Source organism: Anopheles stephensi, chromosome 2 (assembly GCF_013141755.1).
Source record: "Anopheles stephensi strain Indian chromosome 2, UCI_ANSTEP_V1.0, whole genome shotgun sequence".
Classification (NCBI taxonomy): Eukaryota; Metazoa; Arthropoda; class Insecta; order Diptera; family Culicidae; genus Anopheles; species Anopheles stephensi.
Genome location: NC_050202.1, coordinates 31,162,016 through 31,187,651, shown reverse-complemented (window position 1 = coordinate 31,187,651; position 25,636 = coordinate 31,162,016). Strand labels below are relative to the sequence as shown.

The window sequence follows — 25,636 nt, the reverse complement described above, 5'->3', positions numbered from 1 at the left end:
GTAACAAAAATGCCATGCCGTTTCTATTGAATCAAAAAAGTGTCTGCCATGTTTAGTTAATTAAAATTTTCCATTAAATTTAAAAAAAAATATCAAAATTGAACTCATGTATAAGACGTTCATATATTTTATTTTATACATTTTCGATTATAAATTTTTTTTTATAAAATGCCATCAGGACGATTGTAAAAAAATCTATTAAAAGCACTCTATAACGATAATCTAAAAACTATATTTCTTTCGTCGTATTGAATTAACCGAATTAACTGTTTATGGATTATAGTAATCGTTAATTTTATTGTGTCCACCGGCACACCCAACGCACAATCCCACTGTGTTCCAATCCGCTATTGGACGCTCACGGGTCGACGATATCAATCATAAAACAACCAAGAATTCGAGACAACCGTGTTCCAACAGCGTCCTATTGTACCGTGTTCCTCCTCCGTAAGCAAACAAAATCCGATAACCGTGCCACGCCACAAGCACACACACACACACACAGACTCACACAAATGGGAGGAGGGAACTCCAAAGGAAGCCCGCCAGCGCAAAGTCACTGTTACAACACACAGATGAGTGGGCCAATCGAGAGAATGTGGCAGAAATTAATTATTCCCCCCCCCCCCCTCTCCGATGTCATTGCACCTTTCGGAAACGGAAAAGGGCAACGGACGCCGAATGCACTCGTACTGCCGTTGACATGGAGACGCTTGGTGGCTCTATTAAAGTGAAGTTTAATCGACTGACTCCGGGTCACTTACACCGTCACCGAGCGGTTCACTCGGTTCACGCGCCCGATTACAAATCATATCACAAATAAATCTTACAAACACTAGCGGCTCTTATCGGTAATCAATTAGTGTGTGGCGGGAGGTTTTTCTTCTTTTTTGCTGAGTTGGAATAACGATGTTTCGGCCGTCAAACACCTGTCAAAGTAAAAGTTGCGGAAAAAAAGGGATGGCAATATCTCGCCTCCCGCTAAACACACTCGCTTGGGTGTGATTTGCTTTGTGATCCTATCAGTCCCCGGGTGTGAATCAATATGGCTGAAAAGGAATAAACGTGGAACAGTGGCAGCTGGTGTCCAAAATTCTTACTCACCTATACTGACGATTATAAAGCTAAAAATGTTCTGCCGCTACACTAACGCTAATATTTAAATACACATTGTATTGCCACGCGCAATCAAGCAATGTACTGTACTGTATGTGCTTCCTTTCTGGAGTGCCTTTCAGACAGCCTGTCAAATTATTACTGAGTAATGTCCTGTACTGCTCCGGTCTTACTAGCCTTAAGAGCTCCTTAACGTAATTGGCAAGCTGCGCAAGCAAGCTTCTATTGTTATGCTTTTCGTTGCAATTTGCAAGCTATTTGAGAACATGGATGTCAAAACGTAGCACAGCTCTGCTGCCTCACATCATGATGACTACCCTGAAAGGAGTAAACCCTTATAAAGGATTTTAGGTGTGGCGATTCTAACGCACGGTAAGGTATTGTGGCTGTTCCATCGACTCCTGGCGTCCTCCTTTATCGTCTCTGGTTCTTGAATACGATCAGAGTTTCGTTTAGTTGAAGAAGAATATTTAAGAAAAATATTTACAAAGCTTTCAAATACGTCTGCGTAAATTGTGACTCCCTTTTAAACATTCCGGTTGGGCGATGCCTGTTGCTTTCGCGATCGCTTCAAACTGCCTCGCTCCGATAGACTGTTCTTGGTAGCGGTGGCCGTGTTGCGACGCTTCTGTCCTCCTGCCTTCCGAAAGCCGACCGTCTTGATGGGCCCTTTCCCAGCGCCGATGGGGCCCGTCGGAAGGATCTGATTGCTTTCGAGACAGTATGGGGCCGTCTTGATGCGAACCGATTTGTAGGGCAGGCTACGACCACGTACAGAGTTTGCCGTCACAAACACGGTGTAGTAATGTTCGGGCAGCAAGTTGTTAATGTCCAGCGAGAGTGGGTTGTACTGGACACGGTTGCTGGTGAGAGATAGAAGAATAGGTTATAGTAAGATGTCAGTTGCAGGGGATTCGATCTGGTATCATCAATGCTTACAAACAGTGCTTGTTGTGGAACTGAGGGTGATTGCAAACATCTCGGCTTTCCAGCTCGCAGTACGTCGGGATCTTCACGTTGTTGATGTAGTACTGGGTCTTTGGGAGCTTAAACACATACACACAGTATCTGGAAAAGGGTACAACAAGTGTTAAAGAGACAGAGGGCAGAAAGAAAAACCATGAAGCAGATCCTACTCACGTCACATCTTTGTCCGGTGATCCGAACCACGCGATCGTGCTGGAATGACACTTGCGCAGCGGCACCAGCTCCGTGATGGTGGTGTTGAGTGGCATCCGCGGCAGATCGAGAAAGTCTTCCCGCGAGCTAACTGCCACCTGTATCCGATTCAAGCGTGACGTATCGTCTGCCTCATGCACCCGTATCAGATACCGCTCACCCGGCCGTACGTTTCGCACGGTGATCGTACGCGGATAGTACACGTCCCGTACCGGTTCCATAATGCGACGCTTCTTCTTGAGCACCTCTAGGCTGACCGTACCTCCGCAGGGTGTTAGATGCAGCTTGAAGAAATTGTTTGGCGACCGTTTGGGGACCTTAAAGTTGAACAGCGATATCCCGCCGAGCGTGGACAGCTTCCCAACCGCCACCTTTCCCTCGACCAGCTGCGTCGGGCGGGTACGGTTGAGCTGCACCTGCGTCGAGCCCAGCAGGAACGATATATTGTTGTGCTGTGAGTGAATCGCAAACACGTCCACAAAGTACGTCACGTTGGGTTTCATGCCGCGGATCAGCTGACGGGTACGGGTGCCGGTACATACGATCGTCGTGTCTACGTCGGCATCCAGCTTACGCTCGTCGCGCGGTGTCAGCCGGTGAAGAAAATCGTTCACGGCAATTGTATCGCAGGACGGACGATGGATGGAATTGCCCAAAGCTTGACATAGTGTTCGCTGACGCCGACCAGTACTAACCGCGAGACAATAGTTCATCACGTGGATGTCCAGCTTGCTCTTTTCCCACTTGATCAGCACCACATAGCGACGACGCTGCTGCTGTACCTTTATGCGGGACGGTGCGCTGAGATTACGGAAAGGCCAGCTTCGAAACTCCTCAACCCCTTTACGATTGTAGCCGAGCCGATAGGTACACCCACCGGCCATCGGATATCCTGACGTGTCAACGACCACCTGGTAAACGCCACGCTGGACGCAAGATCGAAAGAATTGGCTCCCATTCGCCAGGGCTGCAATATCTGTTCAGAGCGAAGAGTACGAACAAACCGACATGAGCATCATCCCCAAACAGTCCTCAGATAAAGCGTTACTTACAGCGTCCTTCGTACAGCACCCACCATCGAGGGCCTGGTGTGGCTGGTTCGTCCTTCTTGGAGCACGTGGTCGTTACGGTGATTGAAAGTGGACTCGTTTCCAGCAAACGAAATGAGTATCTGTAACATACAGAAAGGGGAAAGCAAACCGTCAGCGATGGACATGGAGGTGAAGGAAGTAGTTTATTTAATTTATACAGATTTAATTACAGTGATTTGTCATTTTTATGGTGCACTTTTGCTCGCCCCTTTAGTAATGTGTGTGCGTTTGCCACCGCCGAAAACGACCGAACGGCAGACGATTTATCATACCGTAATCGCCACTAGAGACAACTTTATTTGTCTACAGCTGACAGCACCAAATGTTCGATTACCAGCCGGCATTACGAGCCGGGTACGGTGAAGATTTTGTTTGTTTTGTTTGCCACTCTGTCACTGTTTACTTCGCATTTACTTCGATCCACTTGAGTGCAGCGGGAACGGTAGTAAATTTACAAGCAAATTTACGTCGGTTCCGGTTTCCGGGCCCGGCGCCAATTCGTCTTGCGTTGATGGAGTTTCAACTAAATTATTGGGAGCTGGGGTTTTTGTGTCTTTTGCTTGGATAGTAGAAGGCACGTTGTATGAAATTTGGGTTGTGATTCCTATCGGATTTGTTTAAGGAGCTATTGATATCATAAATCGACGCTACAATTTTATAAACACATAATTCATACAAAAATTGGAATTGGAAAATTGGATTTGAAAATTTTCAAAATTTAAAACATCAATTTTACATTACAATAACATAACCTAATATAATACAGTAATATAATACGTACACTTTTTTGAAAGACAACTTTCGACACTTCTGCAAAGTTTTGTTCGAAAATTAACAAAGTGTTGAGTAAGAATAAAAAAACCTTAAATTACTGATTGACTAGGGGGTGGCCCGTTTGTAGAGACGACAACGGCGCCGGTCTTCAAACGGCAGGACCAGGGTTCAAATCCCATACGAACGGTTCTCCTGTAGTGAGGACTGACTATTCAATTACGTGGTATTTTTAAGTCTAGTAAGCCTGGAAGGCATGACCTTAGAGGTCGTTAGAAGATAGATTAGCTGCTAGATTGATTTAAAGTTGAAAAATTAGCAAGGTGGAAGCCAGTAACTGTTGAAATTTCTTTTTGAATTTTAAAATTGATAAACAGTTTTATTTTATTACTCAATATGTTTTGATCATATTTGCTTGATGATGATTTTAATGGTGATAGGACCCACCTTTTATCCCAACACGGGTTTCAGAAGGACGGAATTATGTATAAAATAGTTTTACTCTGATATTTTAATCTTAAATGAAAAGTGAGCCGTCATACCTAAACATAAGTAATAAATAAAAAAAAAAAATAAAAAATAAAAAATAATAAAAAGCTACGAGTAAGTGGTGACATCGACTAACATTGTGACAAGCAAGAGTCCACCGATTGACGCGTTTAAGATGATCAACATTTTTCCACCGAGAAAACAGGGTCTCATTTTATAGCAATGGTATTCCTTGGTATTATTTCTATAATAAACCAAGAACCACTGATTGCGACTGGTTCATTGCATGTCAGAACACTGCTGCATCATGCATATGGCCAAAGCCAATAATACAAACGAGTGGATTTAGGGACAACCTTCTGTAACAGGGAAATCTACTACATTTATATCATGATTGATCCAATGAAAGGATAATTTTCCCAACATCCTTATTTAAATTAAAAAATAACTTAATCGATTCGTAGAAAATCGGTATCATTATCTAAATTTCGCGATTTTCAAAATATTAGGTGGATTTATTCTATTGTCCGACACTATATTATTGTGCTTCATAACTTTAAAACTTTGTATTTAAAAGCTAAATGGAGGGTATGAGAAATTCTTACTAAAAAAAACAATTATTTATTTATTAATAATAGTTTATATATGCTTATATATCGTTTTTCACGTGCTCCAGAAAACTAATCATCTGTATTATCTATTTTGAGAAAACGTTGTAACTTGATTTAAAAAAAAATTAAGATTTGTTCTAAAATATATCATACAACAGGGTCAGGGCCAACAGTACGTGTTGATGATTACAAGTTCACAAAAATTAACAAGGCATTTCCTCCCTGTTATTTGCCTTATCCCGAACATGTTTGGTTGTAGTTGTATCGTTGCGGAGTGATTATCCAGCTGGTGGTTGTTGTATTGTAGATGTGTTGGGGATATTCGTTGTCTGGTTCCGGTTCTATTGCTGTTTCTATTGACGTGATGGTTTTGGGGATCGGGTGTGTTCGGCTTGAAACTTGACTTGGTACTTAAATATATCTGTAAGAACACAAGCAGCAGAGAAAAACAACTTGGACAGCACAAACATTTGCCTGCGTACAGTGTTCCTCAAACTGCCTAGCTCGGCCAGGCTTTAGCTTCAGCAACGCAAATAAACTAAGGAGAAGGCATACTGTAATGGTTTTCCGAAGAACTAACGATGCATGTAGTTCACTTTTAAAGGATCTCTTCACCTTACAGCGTTGTTATATGTAAAGATCAATCTGGGTATTGCCATACGAAGGCCCCGATATATAATATAGGATCAGATAAACTGAAGTTGATGATGGAATCCATTGATTTCTGCCAACTGGCTCTGCAAGCCAAGGATCTTTGCATTAAGGCTAAAGGTTTCTGATCATTATCATCATTGTTAGTGAGCATAACAAAAGTTTTGAAAAATTAATAAAATAACACGGACACTCAATGATTTATTTAACTCTATTCATAATGTTGTCTTCAAGTCAAAGCACTAGAATGCAAACAAGTTCTCTTACTTAACCGCTTTCCTAAATCTCACCATTTTTCTCGGCTTAATAGCCATTTCACTGGCGGTTCGTTCCTTAAGCTGCACTCTTACCAACAGCTCATCCCATTTCCTTTCTACCATCGCCCGCAGCTGACGAACCCAGCGCGTTTTCGACAACAGTTCCAGCAAAAACACTACCACACACAAACACAACCCTATGCCGTACAGCGCAAAAGCACTCTGCAGATGATCCAGCGTGAGCACAACCTCCGGCGAAGCGGCAATAATATCCTCCTCGCTAAGATTCCTGTTCTGCCGAATCCGATCCAGTATGGTGACGTTGTAGAGGAAATCTTTCCACAGCTTCTGCATGATGCCCATATCGATGAGATTCGAGAGGATGCGATTGAACTTGGGTAGGAGCGGGAAACCTTTCTCCATGATCATCTCGATCTGCGTTACAAACACATCTTTCGAAAGTCCGTGCACTAGCCCGTAGTACTTGGTGTTGCGCACGTACAGACGACTCATCAGCAGTGACCGGCTACCGTTCACCACCGCCTGCAGATTGGCGAGAGACGGCTGGAACTCGGACGTAGCGTTATACCGCTCGGAAACAAGCCGATCGTCTTCAAAGTCGTTTATAAACCAATCCTCACTGTCGAGTCTTCCACCGATGGGGACACCGCTGGCCAGAACCTCCTCGATCGTATCCACCTGGTAAGCGCGCGGTGGATTGGTGAGCACCGTGATCAGGATGCTAGTGTATATGGTGGTCACGTTAAGCGCGTACAGCGTTAAGGCCATGAAGAACAGCCTTAGTGAATTGCACGCCGGACGATTGTTGGCCGAGATGCACAAAAACACGCACCAGGTATTGAGAAAGCACATAGACAGCTCCCGGTGGGCGTCACATTCCGGCAGGAAGTGGGCCACCGACCGCCATACCAGGGCCGATATGACCAGCACACAGGCAAACAGCTCCCAGATGCTTGCCTCGAAGATGTACAGCAACAGTTTCCAGCGGGCGTCCGGTCCGGCCGCCGGCACAAACCAGGTGTGGTAGTCCTGCAGGTAAAGCGTCGTCGAACCGAACTCATCGTGCACGTCAAAGTCGGGATTGAACCCACCGGCAATGATGTCACACTCGTCCGCCCGCATCAGTCCAAGCAGATCGCTCCAGTTGCCATCGGCCATCAGTTCGCCCCGGTCCATCTCGCTGCACGAAACGTTCACCTTGAACTTCATCGACTCGCGCAGCAAGTCCATAATCTGCAGCTCGAGCCCTCGCCGGCAGTCGAGATCGATGAAGGGCGGTGCGACACGGGTGCAGAGCAGAAACGTGCAGGTTTCCAGCTCCGGCGGCACCTTCGGGATGTTGATCATGGCCGTCGACAGGGCACGGTTCGCGAAGGTACCGTTTACGACCGTTGCCACCTTGAGCGGCTTCATCTGGCCGCAGTCCGTGGTACCGTGGTATGGGTCACCCGTGTACACGTGGTAGCTGACGGCATCGATGGCAAACGCGAACAGCACGTTAACGGAATGGTGGCCGATGAACAGTAGCATGAGGGCCTGGTTCGCCATCCGCCGATCCGAGTCACGATCGTTTGGATTGTTGTACAGCACGACAAACTTACCGCGCGGATTGAATGTTGCCGTTGCGCTGATGCGGGCCAACGCCTGCCGCAGTCCCTCGAAGTTATCGGTCACGATGACGTAGTAATCGATCTGCTTGTGATCCATAAACTGTGCCCTTCGCAGGTCCCCGGACGATACCGTATCGGACATCAGTTTCAGCTGGAACTTGGAACCGTTGCCATCCTGTGCCCGGTCGCGATCGTCGGACTCGTAACCGTTGTGATGCTGTTGCAGGTATCCGAGCAGGATCTCCCGGGCGGGTGAGCTCAAGTTCCGCAGATAGAAAATGACGATGTTTTCAATCTGTGTTGACTCGTGCATATGAAAATAGGTATCGCTCAGCAGCTCTATACACTGCACTCCGGCCCGAGCCGCCATTGGACCGCGCTCGTTCTTCATCCGCACGTACACGATACCGTTGACACTTGGGGGAACTGGTAGCACCAGCAGTAGCATCTCCAAAAACGGTAGAACCAGCTTCACGAACATCCTTAACCTACGACAACTCGCGGTGAACTATTCCTCCGCCGAACGCGACTGGAACGCAGTTCCGATGCGGCATTTCGCGTTTGATGCGCGGTCTTTAAACCGGACCCGACGCGTCAAAGCCATCGGATTGCGTGAATGTAGCCGAACATCCATATCCTCGGATAATTATGCCGCATTAGGGCAATTGGTGGGGCGTCCGTGTGGAGGACGACAAAAAAAAAAACCTATTAAGGAAATGGTGCAGTACGTTGGGGCACTCTTCGGGCACGAGTGCAGTTAATTAGGCGACGCCGCTAACCTGGTACCCATAGTATGACTTTCAAATAATCAGCATCATTACACAAAAATGTCTCTAAGCACGCTCGGCACGATTAAAGGATATCATCGATTTTCTATCGGCTCAGAAGATATCCGAGTTGGTGAGCTTTTTAAAGCCGAAGAATTTTTGCTAAAAGCTTGATACCTGCCTGTTGGGCAAAACACCCTCTTACCTCTAATCTGCTACAGATATGTTAAATGTGTTTGGGCATCATTATCAGAACCAGCGCGGCGTGCCAGCATCTTAAGCCAGCGAATGGAACATTGTGTCCCAAGAGGATTTTATTCGCGGGCTGGGCGAGACAGATACCCTGCACTGCGCACCCGCCGGTGCCGGTCATCTCACCAATCAAACCAAATCGGTTGCCAACACACGCGCCACAAATGGCGTACCGATAATACGCAAAATTGGAACGCCTCACCCGTTTGCGCAAACGTATGTGATCTGAAATACTGATGAGCGCACAAACAAGGGTGGCTCGGTGGTTTCCCGAGCCCTCTCTGTGACTGATCTGTTTTTGGGAATTTGAAAGTATGCGAGCCTGCGCGTCTGTGCGCCTACTATGTTGAATGAGGGCGCACACGTGTAATGGCACCCTGGCTCTCTCATTTATCCGACGCACTCGTTGAAAAACCATAAATTATGATGCAAATGGCATCTTCGGTATGCGCTTTCATCATTTATGATATCTTCCGATCATTAATTATTGCGCCAAAGCAGGATCGAGCCGGACCGGGGCAGACCGGCCGTCGCCGGGGCAGCCGCTTTTCATCTCTCTGCTCCTTAGATGGTCACCCAGAAGGCTAGGCGAAACGGTGTTTTGCGGCACCGGGCAGGCGGGAGCAAAAGCGGGTAAATCAATCCCGTATCCTACCGAAGCGGGGCACCGCAGTTGGCGTGTAATTGTAATTGCAATTAATTTCTGTCATGCCTCGGCGCAAATGAAGTCGGATAATTTCTCATACGCAGTACGCTAATAGATGTCAAAACGTCACCGATGCTTACGCAGCCGGTGTCGCACTCGCTCGAAAAATGTCAATCAAAGCATGTCGAATAAAGCCATCCTGAGGTGCAGTATGCCGGTCATTCATATTGACAGTTGGGTTAATTAAAAATTAAATGCCTTTTTATCTTTCAATTAATACACGATTGCGGGGGAAGAGAGGTGCGATTGGCGATTAGTGATCCTGGTCATGGGAACAAATTCGTTGAAAGAACATGGATTTTAAATTTCTTCAAGAGTGATACTACCAACAGTTCCTCGGCTACACTCGGCTACGAGCTAGGTTATCTGAATTCAAACAGTTCGAATCGATTTGATCGATCGTGCCAGTCAGTGGGTGAGTCCCTACCACCGGCAGCGCTTCGTCCAGGGTAAGTGGACATTACTTGGATTATTCTGAAGATGCGTCACATACCGCTTCCATACCGAACCGCCGACAGTTCTCTGATGCGTTCCGACTGCAACTACTGTGTGCATTTACTTTGTGTCTCTGTTGACGTTGCTGTCAAGTGAAGCATCATGTCATCATCTCGCCCCGGCCGTACATTGCGGAGCTGGGGAAGTTGCTCTGCTGGGCGATGTGTGTATTTTTTCATTACCCACCCATTCCTCCCCCGTTGATGCTGCAGTAAGGAAGCGCATCCTGCTACTGAACGGCGCCCGGCTGGCATGGACCGATGCGTCACAGTGGTCGGGCGGGAGGATGCGTTGCTTTCACCCGTGAACAATGATCGTTTAATGGAAACGATGGAAGTGTCCTCCGTACGGATAGCGATTCATTCTGCACAGTTCGCCGTCCGTCTCCCAAACGCAGAAGAGAGAAAAGAATGTCAACTCCGTCGTGCCGGTGCCGGTGCTTCTAAGTAACTGTGTGGGCATTGATGTGTGGACATTGCATTACTGCCCCAAGGGCGAAGGTGTTGTGCTGTGTGCATGATGCGCGGGAGAAGCGAGCAGAGTGGGTGAAGCAGTGGGCAGGGTGCTTCAAACCAGGAGATAAATGAACTACTTTCAAGTAAGCGGTATGTCAGTTTGTCGATTTGGGCGATTCGCTTCAACGCTCGGATTCGGGTCATTCCCGTCAGTAGTGAGGCGCGGGGGCTAGCGGAGGAATGGTGTGTGTGTGTGCGGGAGTATCAGATTACTTTCGCTGGTGCGTCTTCTTCTGCGACCGTGGGGCGTGATGGTGGCGCAAGACAGCGCTAGTGAGGAAGTCCCACTTCACAATCCTTACTTTGCTTGCATCATCGTCGTTTCCGTGCGAACCTTGTTGTCGACGGTTCCAGGCGCCTTCGCCACTTTGCAGAGGAATGTTTGTTTGTTTCAGTGCGACAGAGAAGGGGGGTCGGGAGGCCGAGAGTTCCGAGGTGAGTCCATCATTACTGCCCGGAACTTGACGCCCGTGGCCCGTCGCTTGCCCTCAAACGTTCACGTCCCGCCAACTCGATTGTAAGGGGGCCCCGAGAATCATAGGGAGATAATTTATTTTGCTCCCTTTCGTCGCTTACTGGCCGAAGAGTTCGCATGTTGACGCCAGCCAGCCAGTTATGTTATGCGACAGCACCGGGATACAGGACACTCTTCTGCTGCCAGTTGCGACTGTCTGTTTACCTACCGAGTGCGGGGACGCTACATAAAGGCGACCCGGTCGGCGAAGCCGGTGCCTCAGTTTGGTTGGCTACTAGACGCAGGTGACACATTGGACAGTCCAGTGAAAAGGAAAATTATTTTTTTCTTTTTTTTCCCTTTTCAATGTGAATAAAAGCCGGCCAATCATGGGCGTCTATGGGGTTCTATTGTACATGATCGACAATTACACCTCCATACGGACACAGATAGTGTTACTTGATGGTGGGTTTAATCACGGATCATACAAACGACTACACAAACAATATAAAGTACTATCATTGGATGAAAGTAGATATCAGTGTTAGTGGATTTGAATCCTATCAAGAGGTCTGGAGACTTACAACTTAATCAATAAAGAAAAACTTAAGCGACCCCGAAACTGTACCCAAATTTCAGTGCCGACAACAATATTGATGGGCTAGGATGCTACTAACCGGCCATTCTACAGTCTGAGGAACCTTCCCCACTCAAAATACCCGCCGCGATGGACGAAGCTGGGACTGTACAGAATATTTATAGTCCTAGTACTCACACACGCATTGAGACAATCATCTTAATTGCGTTCGAGAGGAAGTTGTCAGAAAGATTTTTGGCCCCGAATGTGTTGAAGGACAGTAGAGGAGCCGCAACGATGACGACCTCTACGAACTGTACGGTTATCTCACTATCGTGCCGGGAATTAGACTAGCCAGGCTCCTGCTGGCCATGTCATGAGAGAGGCACCGGATGACCCAGCCCGTAAAACCCTCTAAGAGCATCCACATGGACAGAGGAGGTGCAGTAGGCATAAATAAAGGTGGAGATGTATCCGTCAAAACGGCTGAGATAAGGGATTGGCAGACGACTACGCTAACCAGTGAGCGATATCGAGGATTCTTCCATCACGCCAAGATCGCGGTTGTAGCCCCCCATAAGTAAGTAAATAATTTAACACAGCCGTAGGTGTTTGACTATAAGAGTTGATTCTTAATCAACTTGTTGGCTGTAGCACCAATCTTTCAAACACCAGGACCGGCTATCAAACTCCATCGATGAATTCAATCAAAGGCTGGCGATCCAAGTGACCGCCTACGGGAGAACTGTTTTTCATTCAAACGATCATTTTAGATGAAAATTATAAGAAAACTCCTTAAGAATGAAGACATCCTTCCATAAAATATTCCCATAAATTTTAAGGATAATGAAATGCAGCTAGCGAATGAGATGATACTATGATATGATTTACAAATGTTAAACCACATAATTTATATTTTAAATTCGTACAACTTTGCCAGTTTATCAAAGAATACTACACAAAATGGAATGTTCAATAAGTTTAAACGTTATGATGCGCATTTTGTTCGTTAATGTCATGATTGCATCTTTCGCTGCCCTTTTTGCCATTACAATTGATATGCATCGCAAACGATAACCGCGCGCGAGAGACACAAAATGCAAGATCAATTGCAATTTGTGAGCCGATCCAATTATTTATTGCGGTTTCACAGGGCGATACAAAAGTAATAACAGATCTTTCGGGCTCTTTGATCGGTAACATCATCAAGATCGGAATTCACTTCAGTAGGTCACGAGCGAGATCGAAAAAATAAAAACTATCGATCGAATGGTGATGTTTAGCAAAGAAGGGGATGAAGCTTCAGTTTTGTTGTTTTCAATTTGATTACTTTCCTGATTTCTACAAAAGAAATTGATTCGGTTGTTGCAGATTTGCTCAAAAGTATAACATTATGGCAACTTCAACATCCTTTCCTGCAGCGCCTCCGTCCAGATGAGACAAAAGCGCCAGGTTTAAATGTCACTTTCTACCACTGTGCCCCCTATTATTAGGTGTGGGTCCCTTTCGAGTAATCTATAATATCCCCCAGAATAATACCGTGCCGTGGAGGGTTCGTGTTACTCGCCAAAAACAAAAAAAAAACGAGCTCCCCCTGTTCGTTTGTGCAGCATTGCCTGCTCGCGTTACTATTGGCGCTCGGACGATGAGTCGCAAAAAACCGTGGTTCTGCTCCCTTCAATACCGGAAGCGTTATAATTGGATACCACCATCTTCAAACAGTGTCGCGTCAACGGGACGTTCGGTGCAGCCGATTTGTTTTTTGCCCTCGATCGGCGTAAAGTAACCGAAATCCGTCCCACGTACGTTCCACCCTGCGGGACTTGCGGGAGCCTTCGGGCATTAATGGGTGATTAGCATGTCAAAAACGAATTTCTTGTTCGTGCCCTTTGACTTGGGGGACAAAAAACCGGACAAACAACACGTTAAAGTGAAATAAACTCCCTTACTCCCTTACAGCTATATGGAGCCCCTAAGCGATAACCCTTACCCGCCCCAATCCTCCTCACACACACACACCCTTAGGTTATATGAACAATTTGAACGAAAGTAAAAACATGATTCCTGTTCGAGGTCGCAGCAATAAAAGGACATTAAGAAATGGCCGGAAAACGAACGGGATACGTATTATTGCTTTTTGAAATGTCAAGTTTTCTGATAAATGCTTTTGAACGTGCAGAATACATAAATAAATAATGATTTTGTAAAATTTTGAATAGTGATGAGCAGGTTATTATTATGCACGCAAGATGGAATGCTTGTTCATGGAAAACGTGTTACACAACGTACAATGAAAAATGTAATGGCGCAAATTGATTTAAAATTTTCTCTTTTTAAAGTTGAGTTCCTGAAAATGTTTGTAAAATATTGTCTACGAGAATCATTTAAAATTACCTCAATCTCTTTCTTTCTGTTTTGGCCTAAAGACCTGTTAAGGTCATGCTTGCCATTTCTGGCTTACAAGACGACTTATGGATATCAAGTAGTTAGATAGTCAGTCCTGACTACGATGGGATTTGAACCACACGGTCCTGCCGTATGAAGACCGGCACCGTTGTCGCCACCAGCATCGGACCGCCCCGTCAACCAAGCTTAATATAAGCGATAAAGACATCGTCCAAATAATCACCACAACTTCATTTAGTGGCATGCATGCCAGAGATCCAATTTTGATTAAGTTTTAAGTGTGAATCGAAGTAAATTTAAATTATAGCTTGTACGGGTGACCGCTTGGGTGCTTCAAGAACACTGTTCGCTGACAAATATGTGTGATGTCCTGTTTACTGTTTGGTTATTATTTCAGCCCAGACCCGATAGACGGAAGGACGATGTCCAATTCCGATCCGCCCACACCTGAACCCCAAATCCAGCCATCACATCAATAGAAACAGCAATAGAACCGGATCCAGATAACGACCATCTCCATCATCTACACCAATAAACTGGGTACACACTACAACCAATTCAAACTCACAACCGAGCAAGCCCGGGATAAGAAAAATAACAGGGAGGAAATGCCTTGTTATTTTTTGTGGATTTGTAATCGTCAACACATGCGGTATTGACAATACGACGTCAAGTCGTAATACTTCAAATAAAAAATAAAATAGTAATATTGTACTGTTGGCTAGGAGAGCATTGGTGGTGTACAGTTTATGGGCGAAGATCTTGAACAAAATCTTATCAATCGACATCACCTTCGCTCAAGACTATCATCTGCTCAGGCAACATATCGATTGTATTGTGAACAGTGTGGTTCATTTATGTTGGAACCATACATCGTCCACATCCAATTCATCCAGCGTATCTGGGTTCAAGTTGGTAACTTATTTACCGAAGTTTATTGGATCATCCAGTCCATCACCCCGTACACGTAGAACCGACTATCCAGCTACGAGTAAAATGAAGTCACACGAAAAGGAAGAAGGATTAACCAATGATGCCTAAATGCTAACCATATGGAGTATTAATACTCAAGTATTTAGTAAATCTCTTCTGGATTGGCCTTGATTGGTCTAATTCTGAACAACTTATTCAAACGAACATCTAGCGAATTCAGCATTGTTTACCCGTGGGGCCGCCCTTGAGGATGGTGATGCGACAGCGGTATCGGTCTTCACACGACATGACCGGGGTTCAAATCTCATCTGGGCTGTTTCCCATAATGAGGACTGACTATACAACTCTGCGGTCTCAAATAAGTCTAGTCTAGTGAGCCAGAAATGGCAAGTATGACCTATGAGGTAGTTAGGCAAGGAAAGAAGAGAAAAACACGTTCAGAAACCTCCTTAAAGGCATTGAACTCTGATCGTCAAGCTTTCGACCCTAAGTCAAATAGATCTTGTTCCGGTGAATGCTCTAATCTCCTCGAAGGATTTACCAACAAGGAATTTGCATGAGGCCGATTTTCTCTTGGGATATCATCTGTTGACCAGTGTTTTCCACTTCATTACAAAACCTTCTCATACAATCATGAATGGTCTCAGCCTCATGAATCCATTGGATTCATACGATCATTAACCACAAAAACAGTGATCGCAATTGCCTTAAAATTCTATTCCATACGGAAAGATACACTGCTTATATTGAATCTCACTTGGAACTTAGTTAGAATACATTCAAAAACCTTATTGACTCAAAACCCTCGAGCTCAAGCTCAATTGCAGTTTCCCATGACGCCGCTTGTTTAACATGCTCAATTTCCAACAAAAAGTTTCAAACACAACAGCACATACAAATAAATAATGATGTTAATTACCAATTAAATCTAAATTTGGAATGAAAACGTCTCCTCAACAGCAGTTAAAAAAAGTCTCATCTGCTTCCTCAATTTTAAGACGCCACTAACTCTCGGTTTAAAAATCCTTTTCATTTATCACACCTTGAAACTGGGATGGATTTTCCGGTTGGAATGGGAAAAATTCCATTCGGCAACATTGATTATTTAATATATAATACGCTAGCTTTTAATGCGCTATAAACCACACTCAACCCAGCACTGTTTTTGGTACTAACCTTCGGAGCGTATGGCCGAGCGCCACGCTAGAAACGTTTGTTCCGCTACCAGTATCAATGTCATCGTCAATATCAGCGTCGACCTCATCCTCGCCAAGCACCACGGTTCTGTCCTCCGGCAGCAACCGTGCCTCGCTGCCCGGCCGGTCCTCAGTAAGTTCCGGCCCGGGTGGAACCACGGTCTGCGTCAAATCCTGCAGACAGGCATAATTCTTCGCACCTCGTCGATGGCCGGCCGCGCTGTACGAAGCCGGTCCTAGCCCTTGCCGATGGTCGATGGTGGACTTGATGGCGGAGGCGAAGCTGTGCCGATCGGCACCGCGCACCGCACCGTCCACCGTGCTGCCCACGAATGCACTTGTCAGCAGCAGCACGTGCACCACGCTGCTAACGACGACGACGGCGACGACGGCCAACGAGACGACACCGGTTGACATATTTGTGCTCTCTCGGTGCTGCTGCTGCTGCTAGTTGCGACTATTTCCTGGTTGATGCAGAATGCCAGACCGCCAGACGGGATGTGGCCAAAAAGTGTGCGCGGCTTGGTGGTGGTTGAGACGTCCGTTGTTCTGAAAATGGAAGCAGAAATGAAATATGAATCTCGAGGCACGACAACGCCTCACACGGACCGGCTAGCGGAGGCCGGCCAGCGAAATCACGAACCGGGACTGTCGATGCGTTCGATGCTAGACCATCGTGTCCACCACACCACTCCACACGCCCCCTTAAGACATGCTTTGAAATACGACCCTTGGGAAGCGGTTCTAGTTCGCATCTCCGCTTAACGCCGTTTGCTAACATCTTTTGACACGACAACAAGTAGGCCAAGTAGACTAGAGCTCAGATGCCGGGCGCGGTTTATGAATAGCCTTCGCCCAAACAAATTGGACACCGTGCGCCTGGTAGCGCGACATTTCCGTGTTTGAGATTTTCTTCCAGATTAGTTTACAGTCCGTCTCTACCCCCCCTCCACAATCGCCAGTACGCTGGGGCGTCACGTCGCGCCCATGAAGTGCGTACGGAGGCGGATTCTAACTACGGTACTAAGTGTTACGGAGAAAAATGTCTCCCAGACTGTCGCAACGCATCGGGAAGCTCATATTTTTTGTGAGTCGCTACACTGCTAAGGAGGGGGATGGAGGGACGGCTACGGGAGGGTCAAGGCGAAGCTAGGAAGCACCCGCGAAAACGTATGACTTCCCCAGCCCGTCCTAATCGTGACACTGAACCGGCTCAAGTGCGCTATCGACCCTTGGGAGCGGTATTTAAATTTTTATGGGAAAAAAACTAAAACACACACACACCTCGGTCGGTTCGTGCCGTTTGCGGACGTGCCGTTGTGCTGGTGAGCCTAGAATCGGCGACAAATTATTTATGAATGAGCGCGAGCACAATGATTAGGGCGGTAGTGCCGGTCCGCCGCCATCCATTTCCGCGCCATTTTGCTTTCTATGGTGTTTTCGCTTAGAATTCGAGGTCATCGCAGCCGACCGATTTTGGAGCGGGTTTTTCGCGTTTCTGTTTAAAATGACGTTATTGTGGGTTCATAGGATACAGCCGTTAGAGCGCTACCATGATGTTTCCTTCACAGACTTTAGCATAGCAAATGCGTTCGTACGCTTAGACTGCGTGCGTGACTCATGGGCTCGTAACGCAAAAAGTAATTTCGTATGTGCATTATTTTGGTTTGTCGAGTTCTCGCCGACTGACGAACGGTTCGAAAAGTGCATTCGAGACCACGAGAAAAAAAACCGATGTGGCATGTTCTATTATCGGAATCAAATCAGAAAGCGCTTGCCGGGCGCATATATGTATGTATGTAGCGAACGATTTATCTTTTTTGTTCTAGTTGGATGTTGCAGTGCGTATCGTCGGTTGTTTGTCTGGATGTAAAGGGAATAGAAAAGTAAAGAAAAAACAAATACGAAACAACCAAACGCTTGTAACAGAAGTCAACGAGCTTTAAAAGTATTTTTTAAACAAAAAACAAAACAAGGAATGATTAAGCATAAATGAAAATATTTAAAAAGTAGAATTGAGTTTACAAGACACTTAACAGTTGTTTATGAAAAATGAAAAAAGGAATAGAAAGACATAACGATGTATTTTTCAATGGGAACCTCGTTTGCAGTCATATAAACTTTAAATTGTTTGTGAAAAACATTCAAGTTTACAACAACAAAAAAACATTAAATGAGATAAAATTATAACTTGCTACCATTACACCATTTTCACTATTTCTTCTGCTTTGGCTCTACAGTCTCGAAAGGGTTTGGCCTGACATTTCTGGAATTCTTGGATTCACTTTACCCGCAGTAGAACTAGGTAATGAATACAAAATATAAATGAATTGAGTCTATTTTTCAAAATGTACTGATTTGCTATTCAAAAGCTCAAAAATATGCAGTGAGTTCGAAAACTGTTCTTCATCCGGCATGTTTTAGACTAAAACGTGTCCTTGGCCTCGGTCGAGTGTGTCTGCACATCTCTGGCTGCTGGCCATTAAGGATGTTGGAATTGTCCCATCTTTGTTTCAAAGTATCTGCTTTTATTATTTGCCAAGGACCTCGTCAATCAATTTAGATATGTCCTTAGAAAACTCTAGTCGTTTAAGATAGTTCTCCATCGACTTTTGAGCTACACTCGTTTTTGTGTCAAACTGCTGTTCTCTGTTTGTATAGTGACGCATTTATTTTTTGCATTTAGCTCTAAGTCATAATTTACCATGAGATCTCTAACACTTTTGAGTTCCTTGATTATCTCGTTCAATGATGGTATAATCTTGCTCGATGTACGATCGAAAACCAAAACCCCAATTATTCTATTGAAGTGGTCTAGGCCGGGATGCACATCCCATCCACACCGTCATTTCGTACGTACGGCTGACTTCCTTGCTACGAGTAAAATCAAGTCACAGAAAGTCAGAAATGGCACGCTGAGACCTTTCCAGGTTGTAGTGCCAACAAAGAAAAAGAAGATAAACGGCATATCAACCAATATTCGAACTCAACTCAATTAAATTAAAGAAGGATTAAATGTAGCAACTCTTTCTTATTATATGCTTTATTGTTAGTCAAATCAAATCTTGCCTTAAATTATTATATTACTATTAAATTATATCACCCAAATAAATCACAAAATGGACTCAATTTCTTAGTATAGCAGATAGCGAGAACTCAACGATTTCTGCGAGCACCATTTTTCTCACATTCTTACACTCTAATGAAAGATTCCAGAGCATTGTTAATTGCATCAATTATGATTAGATAACAACCCTGTTGGAGGAAAAGCTCACCACCCCATTCCAGCTTATCCACCAGTTTTCCTTGAAAAAGGATGCAGTCGAATGAAATGCTTCGAACATAACTGCCAGGGTAGTGGGGGATGGGGGGTCGGAAAATAGGAAGCAAAGTTCACCGGATTGTACGACAATGTCGCAATCGGAACACCCTTGCGAAGCAAAAACAATTCCGGGAAAGCGTATCAAACAAACAGCCCACCGCTTTTCGTCCGAAAAACTGTCCACCCGCTGGCTGTCATGCCCAGTGGAAACCGTAACCGGAGCCGAGGGTGATATGTATGCGTCGGGCATCGAACAGGTTCGGCATACATAATCGCCACCCTTGCTGGTACCTACCTCGAGCCAATCTGCACGACGCCGGTGGGGTTGATTGGGAAGGGTTCGTTGTTGTTCGGAAAATCGCCAACGTCGCCGCGGTGCGCTTCAGTGTAGACCAGCAAACGGCCGCTTCCACCGGCCTTCAAATCAAAATCGATCCTACTCTCAGTTTCTTAGAAGCATAAACACACGCACACAGTCCAGTTTCCTCCCGCTCGTTTCGTTGGGGGTGCGCACACGTACAAGCTAATTGCTAGTGAAACGAACCGATTCCTAACGATCCGCGTGCTGTTGACCAAGATGTCCACGATGTTCAACGACCGGTTGAGGTTTTGCCTCCGGGGTTGGGGCCTGCCACTCAGGCGTGGGGCAGTGTTTGTGCCCGGGGAGGGGACGGGGGTGGGCGTAATCGGGGTGAAAGACAACCTTTACGCCTCAGTACCGATAAATCATCGTCATCATTCCGCGGCGTACGAAAACGACAACAACAACAGCGATGGCGACGACCAGCGACGGTTAATCTCGAATCGAACGGGAAGCTTAGCGGGTGGAACGAGACGAGCGGCCAGCGGCTTAAGCCCAGGCCCAGGGCGTGAAGAAATGTAGCCGTCCCCAAAAACAGATCGGGCTGGCCGTGTGTGGTTTCGTGGTGGTTGGTTGAGCAGCAGCAGCAGCCTCCCTTTTGCACGCGGACGACGTTTCAACGCCAATCGAGACGATTAATTTGACACCGCAGTCGATTAGCGGTGATCTGCGAAGGGCCCACTTTTGGATCGGTTTTCTAATCCAATGTCCAAAAGGACACGAGTTTCTTCACCAACGCACGAGATTGGCACGGCGCGAGCAATCAACTGCGAGGAAGGAGGTGCATGAGGGCGCGCACGGGGCAAGACGATCGATGTCTCTAGCACGCACTAATCCACACTGAAGCTCACTCCACGCACGGGTGCTGGGAGCGGTAGGGGAGAGACGTGTGTTGTTGAGTGATCAGTATCGCCCAGCCCAACCCGTATCACCCGTGTACGAATCGCGGAAAGTTTGCGACCAAGCAACCGTCTGGGCCGTGCTGATGTGCGCCATCTTCGGACGAACTGGGCGGAAAACCGCGACTACCGGAGACGACGACGACGACCGCTGATCGTATTTGGTTAATATATTGTCCCCGGTGCGATAAATCACGAACGTCCCGAATCCCGGCTGACGTGCGAGTTCTGCCGTCCTGACCTTTCGAATTTTTGTCCCAAAACTAACTTCTTGCCGCTGGGCTGTTCTGGGGCGTTAGCGCGTTTTAGGGCGAGAAACACAAAAGAAAAAACCCCAGACCAGAGGGAAAATCGTCACTTCTCTGTGGCCCGACGCACACACACACACACACACACGGACTCCCTGAACAACGCACTCCCTTTTTGGGCGATCTATTTTAATTGCCTTTGAATCACGAACGCACGATCGCGCACCGCGATGAATCACGCACGATCTCAGCTGACGGCCGATTTGCACAGGCACAAGAATTGCACATGAATTGCCCACTCTCTCTATCTCACACTCGATGTCAACGCGGTTCAACCGTCACACCAAATTTTCCCCGGCTTCTGTGACACGCTATCAACGCCGAGACGGTTCAATGTGTTGTGGTGCACCTTTTTCGCGTCTTATCCGCACATGGCGGCACAATCACAATTTTCCGCAAACGATCACCGGATCATGGCACGGATTCGCGCGTTGGAATTTTGTCAAACAGCTGATTCACGCGTCAATGAAAAAGTCAAATGCACGGGCGAAAACGGTGGTAAGGCTGAAGGGGGAAAATCACAAGCACACACACACAAACTGTGAAACACGTTCCGATCACTCACACCTTTATTTATGCTAAATGGCACCGCGTTTTCGATGGTGGGAAATCGTGGCCGGTTCCGATAGATATTTTCGCCACTGATTTACGATCAAACTGCCCTTCACGCGAAGGTGTTGACTGGCGAACGCGATGCCGGTTACACCACGCGTGCCACCGCGTGTAATTTGCCGAAGGATGCACTTGCTACGTGCGACAGGCACTCGTGTTCGTTCGCGCTTCGGTACGTCCTTTACTCTCGGAGACTGACGATGCACTGGCGCGTACCGGTCCGACAGTGGCAGAGTTATGCTGCGTCCGGCCGCGTGCTCAGCGTCGACGAGGAAGAGCGCGCAACATCGCTTATGCTACAACGCGCAAGAGCGTCGAACGTCGGGCGGATGCTCAACGGTGGCCGTTGGAAGGACGCCGCGTTTCGGAGGCTTTGGTATGGAATTTTAATATAAAAAATATAATTTTTTTTGTATGAATTTAATGCAAGCTTTTAAGTTGAAAGGTTTGATAAAAACAAGTAATTTACTTATGTAATATTAAACAATGTAAGTTTAGTGGCTTTTCGAAAAGCATCATAGTTTGTAGAGCGATGTATTCATTGTCTTAAAGTGCATTCATTTACTTCCTTATTTCATTATATATGGTTCCTCTTTATGGATTCATCTTTTGAATATTATTTTTATTAATTATAAATAGTTAATCTTTTGCCCAGCATTTAATTTATTTAATATTTTGTTCATATACTTATATAGTTTATCAAATTAGTTTTTAAATTTATTTATTACTTTATATTTGTTTTATTAATCTCTTCTTAATTTTTTATTATTTATTTATGATGACGGACCGATGCCGTATTGTCAAATCCCTTCGTAATATTAAGTTATTTATTTACAAACACATAAATTTATGAGATTTTTTAAAATATATTTTTAAATATATTACTAATTTACTTTTTATTTCCTTATTAAATACCATTATATTTTTAACCTTAGATCTACAAGTTAATATCTCTGGAAGATCTACAAGTTAATATCCTTGGAAAGCTTTTTATAATACCTTTTTTATAATAAATTTGTAATAATTCAGAGTCAGTTTTTAAAATGTGAATGATTACAGTGAAATCAACAGATCAGATCCTCTCATTAACATCGTAATTGAATTTCACACAGTTCAAGGACTCTTGCTGCCACGTTCTGAGACGAGATCTCTATGCAACACTACTGCACGCTTTAATACGTCGCACGAGCTCGAAAATGTTGCGCTACATGCCTCAGAAGCATGAGCAACGAACCGTTTTTGGAATCTAAATTAATAAAATGTATTTTAAGTTATATTAACCAAAAGCTTTTCAGTTTTAAAATTTTGCCGAAAAAACAAGTTAAAAAAATATATAAATTTGATTTTTATAATGAATAGCAATTCAACTAATACTTCAAGTAATAGTTTCGAATGCAAAGAAATTTTTTAAATTTACTTTAAATTTAATTGTTATTTTCTAATATTAAATAATATTTTTGAAAAAGTACTTCTCAGTGTTAAATAAAAAGTCAATGCCTTGATGCCACTTCGAAAACAGTTTCCGCCGTTATGCCACATTAAAATATGGAAAGGAGGAACAAATTAGTGACCTAGACATTATCGCAACCATTCGCTCGCAAAATTTCGCACACTCACTGTGACCGGTGGATGCTGTGAAAGGAATGGCACGGCAGAACACGGCGCACCGGCGTTTGAAGATAGTTGCTATCGACAAACGATAGAAATTGTGACGAATCGCTCGCTAGCTGGTTGATGTCACGCCTGGCCGATAACAAAAAAGTGTTTCCCCCTCGGCTCTGGTAGCCTTCCTCCCGGGTAGCTAGGCACATGGTATGCAAATGCAATGGATGCACAAAACTGAAAACAGTGAGAGAGAGATTTCCGTTCTCGAAAATTCAATAAAAAAGCATTCTGGAACCATTCGTTATTTGTTGGTGTATTGGCAAAAAAGTCATCTCGAACAGTGTAATATTTCGGATTGTATTTATTACTCATTTTACACACCTCAGAAACGTTTAACCTGTGAACGATGATACGATTTAGCACAATGTAACAACTTGTTAGAGAAACTTTGTATTATCGCTTATTGAGAATCGCGAATTTAATTATTTCTCGAATGCACTTTGAAGTTGTCGTTGTATGATGCTTTCCGGTATAATGATGTGCATTTATATTGCACATTTCATGCAATCTCGAAAGCAATTCATTTCTCTAATGCTCCTCTAAATCTCATTCCCTCGGTAAGATGGAGAAAAAATAAACAAACCGCAATAATCAGCCTTTTTTAAAGATCATTCCTCTTTTCATCAAATAGGAACCGCTTGCGACGGGGGAAAAAAATTCTAATGCACAAAAGCAAACATCCAAAACCGGATATACCGCAATGAGGAAACACCAAAATGAGCAAACAACGGCAAAATCATGCCGATCTCGAACAGTCAACATCAACGGCCTAGCTAGCCTTAGCACCGGTAGCGTACCGCACGAACCGAACTACTCGAACGCAAGGCTGAAAGGACATCTCGTCCGGCATTTCCTAATGTGTAGCTGGTGTGCCATATTAGGCTATCAAATTGCAACCGGTCAAACGGTGCAAAAAGGTACGAAAAGGCTGACCTAAAAAGGTCATTAAAAATATGACAACGCCACCACGACACCAACAAGCGTCCGACTCCAGAGACAGAGAAAGTTGTCGAATGGATTGTTTTTCTGTCGGTGAAAAGAGATCATTATGCGACAGACCGCGATCCCTACACACACTGCGGTGACCCTAAGCTCCCATACCGCACGGCCTGCCACCCCAATGGCCCATTCCCGGGCCTTCGACTTCCAGCAAGCAAACCCTTGGGTGGATTGAATTTCCACAGAATTCAGTTGAACGACCGGGAGCTTGCTCCCTTGATCAATTATTAGGTGGAAGGAGGCGGACAACCGGAGGGTGATTTAAGGGGCGCGCAACTTTAAATCAATTTCCCGGAATCCGTTTCCGTCGATGCAGATTAAACGGGCCGCGATCGCGAACGCCAATTCGGTTGACATCGTTTGGCAATTGAGCGTGTGGGGGCCGAATCAGTTTTGCTGGAAATGTGCGGTGCACTATCCCCCGACACACATACAGTATGTGTTGGGTTCTTTTAGTTAATTTTTTTAATTATTTTTTATTTTGCTCTGCCCTAACAGAGCGAGTCCAGTGGGAGAGAAGAGTTCAAATTAGAAGTCCATGGTCAAATTTCACCGCCGTCAGGGGATTGTGATGCGCGCGTCCGACCGACCGCGTTGTGGTGTGTGCATAATGAGACAGACGATTCGTTTCCGCCCATTTGCACACCGATCAGAACCAGCGAAGGTCAGATCGGTGGGTGACAGCCCGGGCACGGCCAGGCAACGGCAGCCCATTTCCCCGAACCCGAACCCGGGGAAAAGGAAAGCAGCGAAAATAAAGTTCAATAACGTGCGTTGTTGTTGTGTTTTGCTACATCTTTTGCTTCCCTAGCCCCCGCATACCGATCCAATGGTCGTGCTTGGCGAAAAACCATAATGGTGCCCTAGGGCGCTAGCGTTTGGTCGAGGCACACAGAAGCGATCCAAAACAAAAAAAAACTGGGAGACAGTTTTAATGGGAGCATAAAATTCAATTTTTCCCATCATAAATGAGTGACGGTTGCCGAGTGGGTGGACGACGGTGCCGAGCGCCAGCCGGGGCGCACGACTGATGCTCGTAAACTGGCATCGTGCGCACCGGTTCATTTGGCGGGATTTTCAAGATGTGTAAAGCATAAACACATCCCACACAGTTTCACGCTTCGCCGAGATGGGGTTTTCAGCGGTTTTTTTTTTGTTTGCGGGTACGGGGCGAAGGGAGAAGGATCAAGAAGCTTGAAAGGCTAACTGGATGTTTTGTTTTAAAAATATATTTAAATATCAATACTGACAAGGTAGGTTGATTTTTTTTGTTCTGAATCAGCGATCATGATCATGATCAGTGATGATCAAGAAAATCTCCAAACTTTGATCAAAAGCTTTGGTTTGAGCTCTTTTTGAAGTTGTCATATCTT

The 25,636-nt window shown here is 45.3% G+C and overlaps 1 protein-coding gene across 1 annotated transcript; it reads right to left on the bottom strand.

Moving 5' to 3' along the window:
- Positions 1-269: 269 nt before the first annotated feature.
- LOC118503241 (protein NDNF) lies at positions 270-21,803 on the bottom strand. Its single transcript, XM_036036253.1, has 6 exons — positions 19,715-21,803; positions 16,078-16,646; positions 3,348-3,466; positions 2,257-3,271; positions 2,056-2,184; positions 270-1,979 (listed from the first exon to the last, which is right to left on the bottom strand). The coding sequence occupies exons 2-6, from the start codon at positions 16,512-16,514 to the stop codon at positions 1,643-1,645; spliced, it is 2,037 nt and encodes a 678-aa protein (XP_035892146.1). The 5' UTR covers positions 16,515-16,646; positions 19,715-21,803; the 3' UTR covers positions 270-1,642.
- Between the last annotated feature and the right edge of the window lie 3,833 nt (positions 21,804-25,636).

Excerpts from the sequence above, each read along its gene's own strand:
- LOC118503241 (XM_036036253.1), bottom strand. The coding sequence starts at position 16,514 with ATGTCAACCGGTGTCGTCTCGTTGGCCGTCGTCGCCGTCGTCGTCGTT. Across the intron at positions 3,467-16,077 it reads CTCGGCCATACGCTCCGAAG|ATACTCATTTCGTTTGCTGG; the intron begins GTTAGTACCAAA and ends TGTATGTTACAG. Across the intron at positions 2,185-2,256 it reads TCACCGGACAAAGATGTGAC|ATACTGTGTGTATGTGTTTA; the intron begins GTGAGTAGGATC and ends ACCCTTTTCCAG.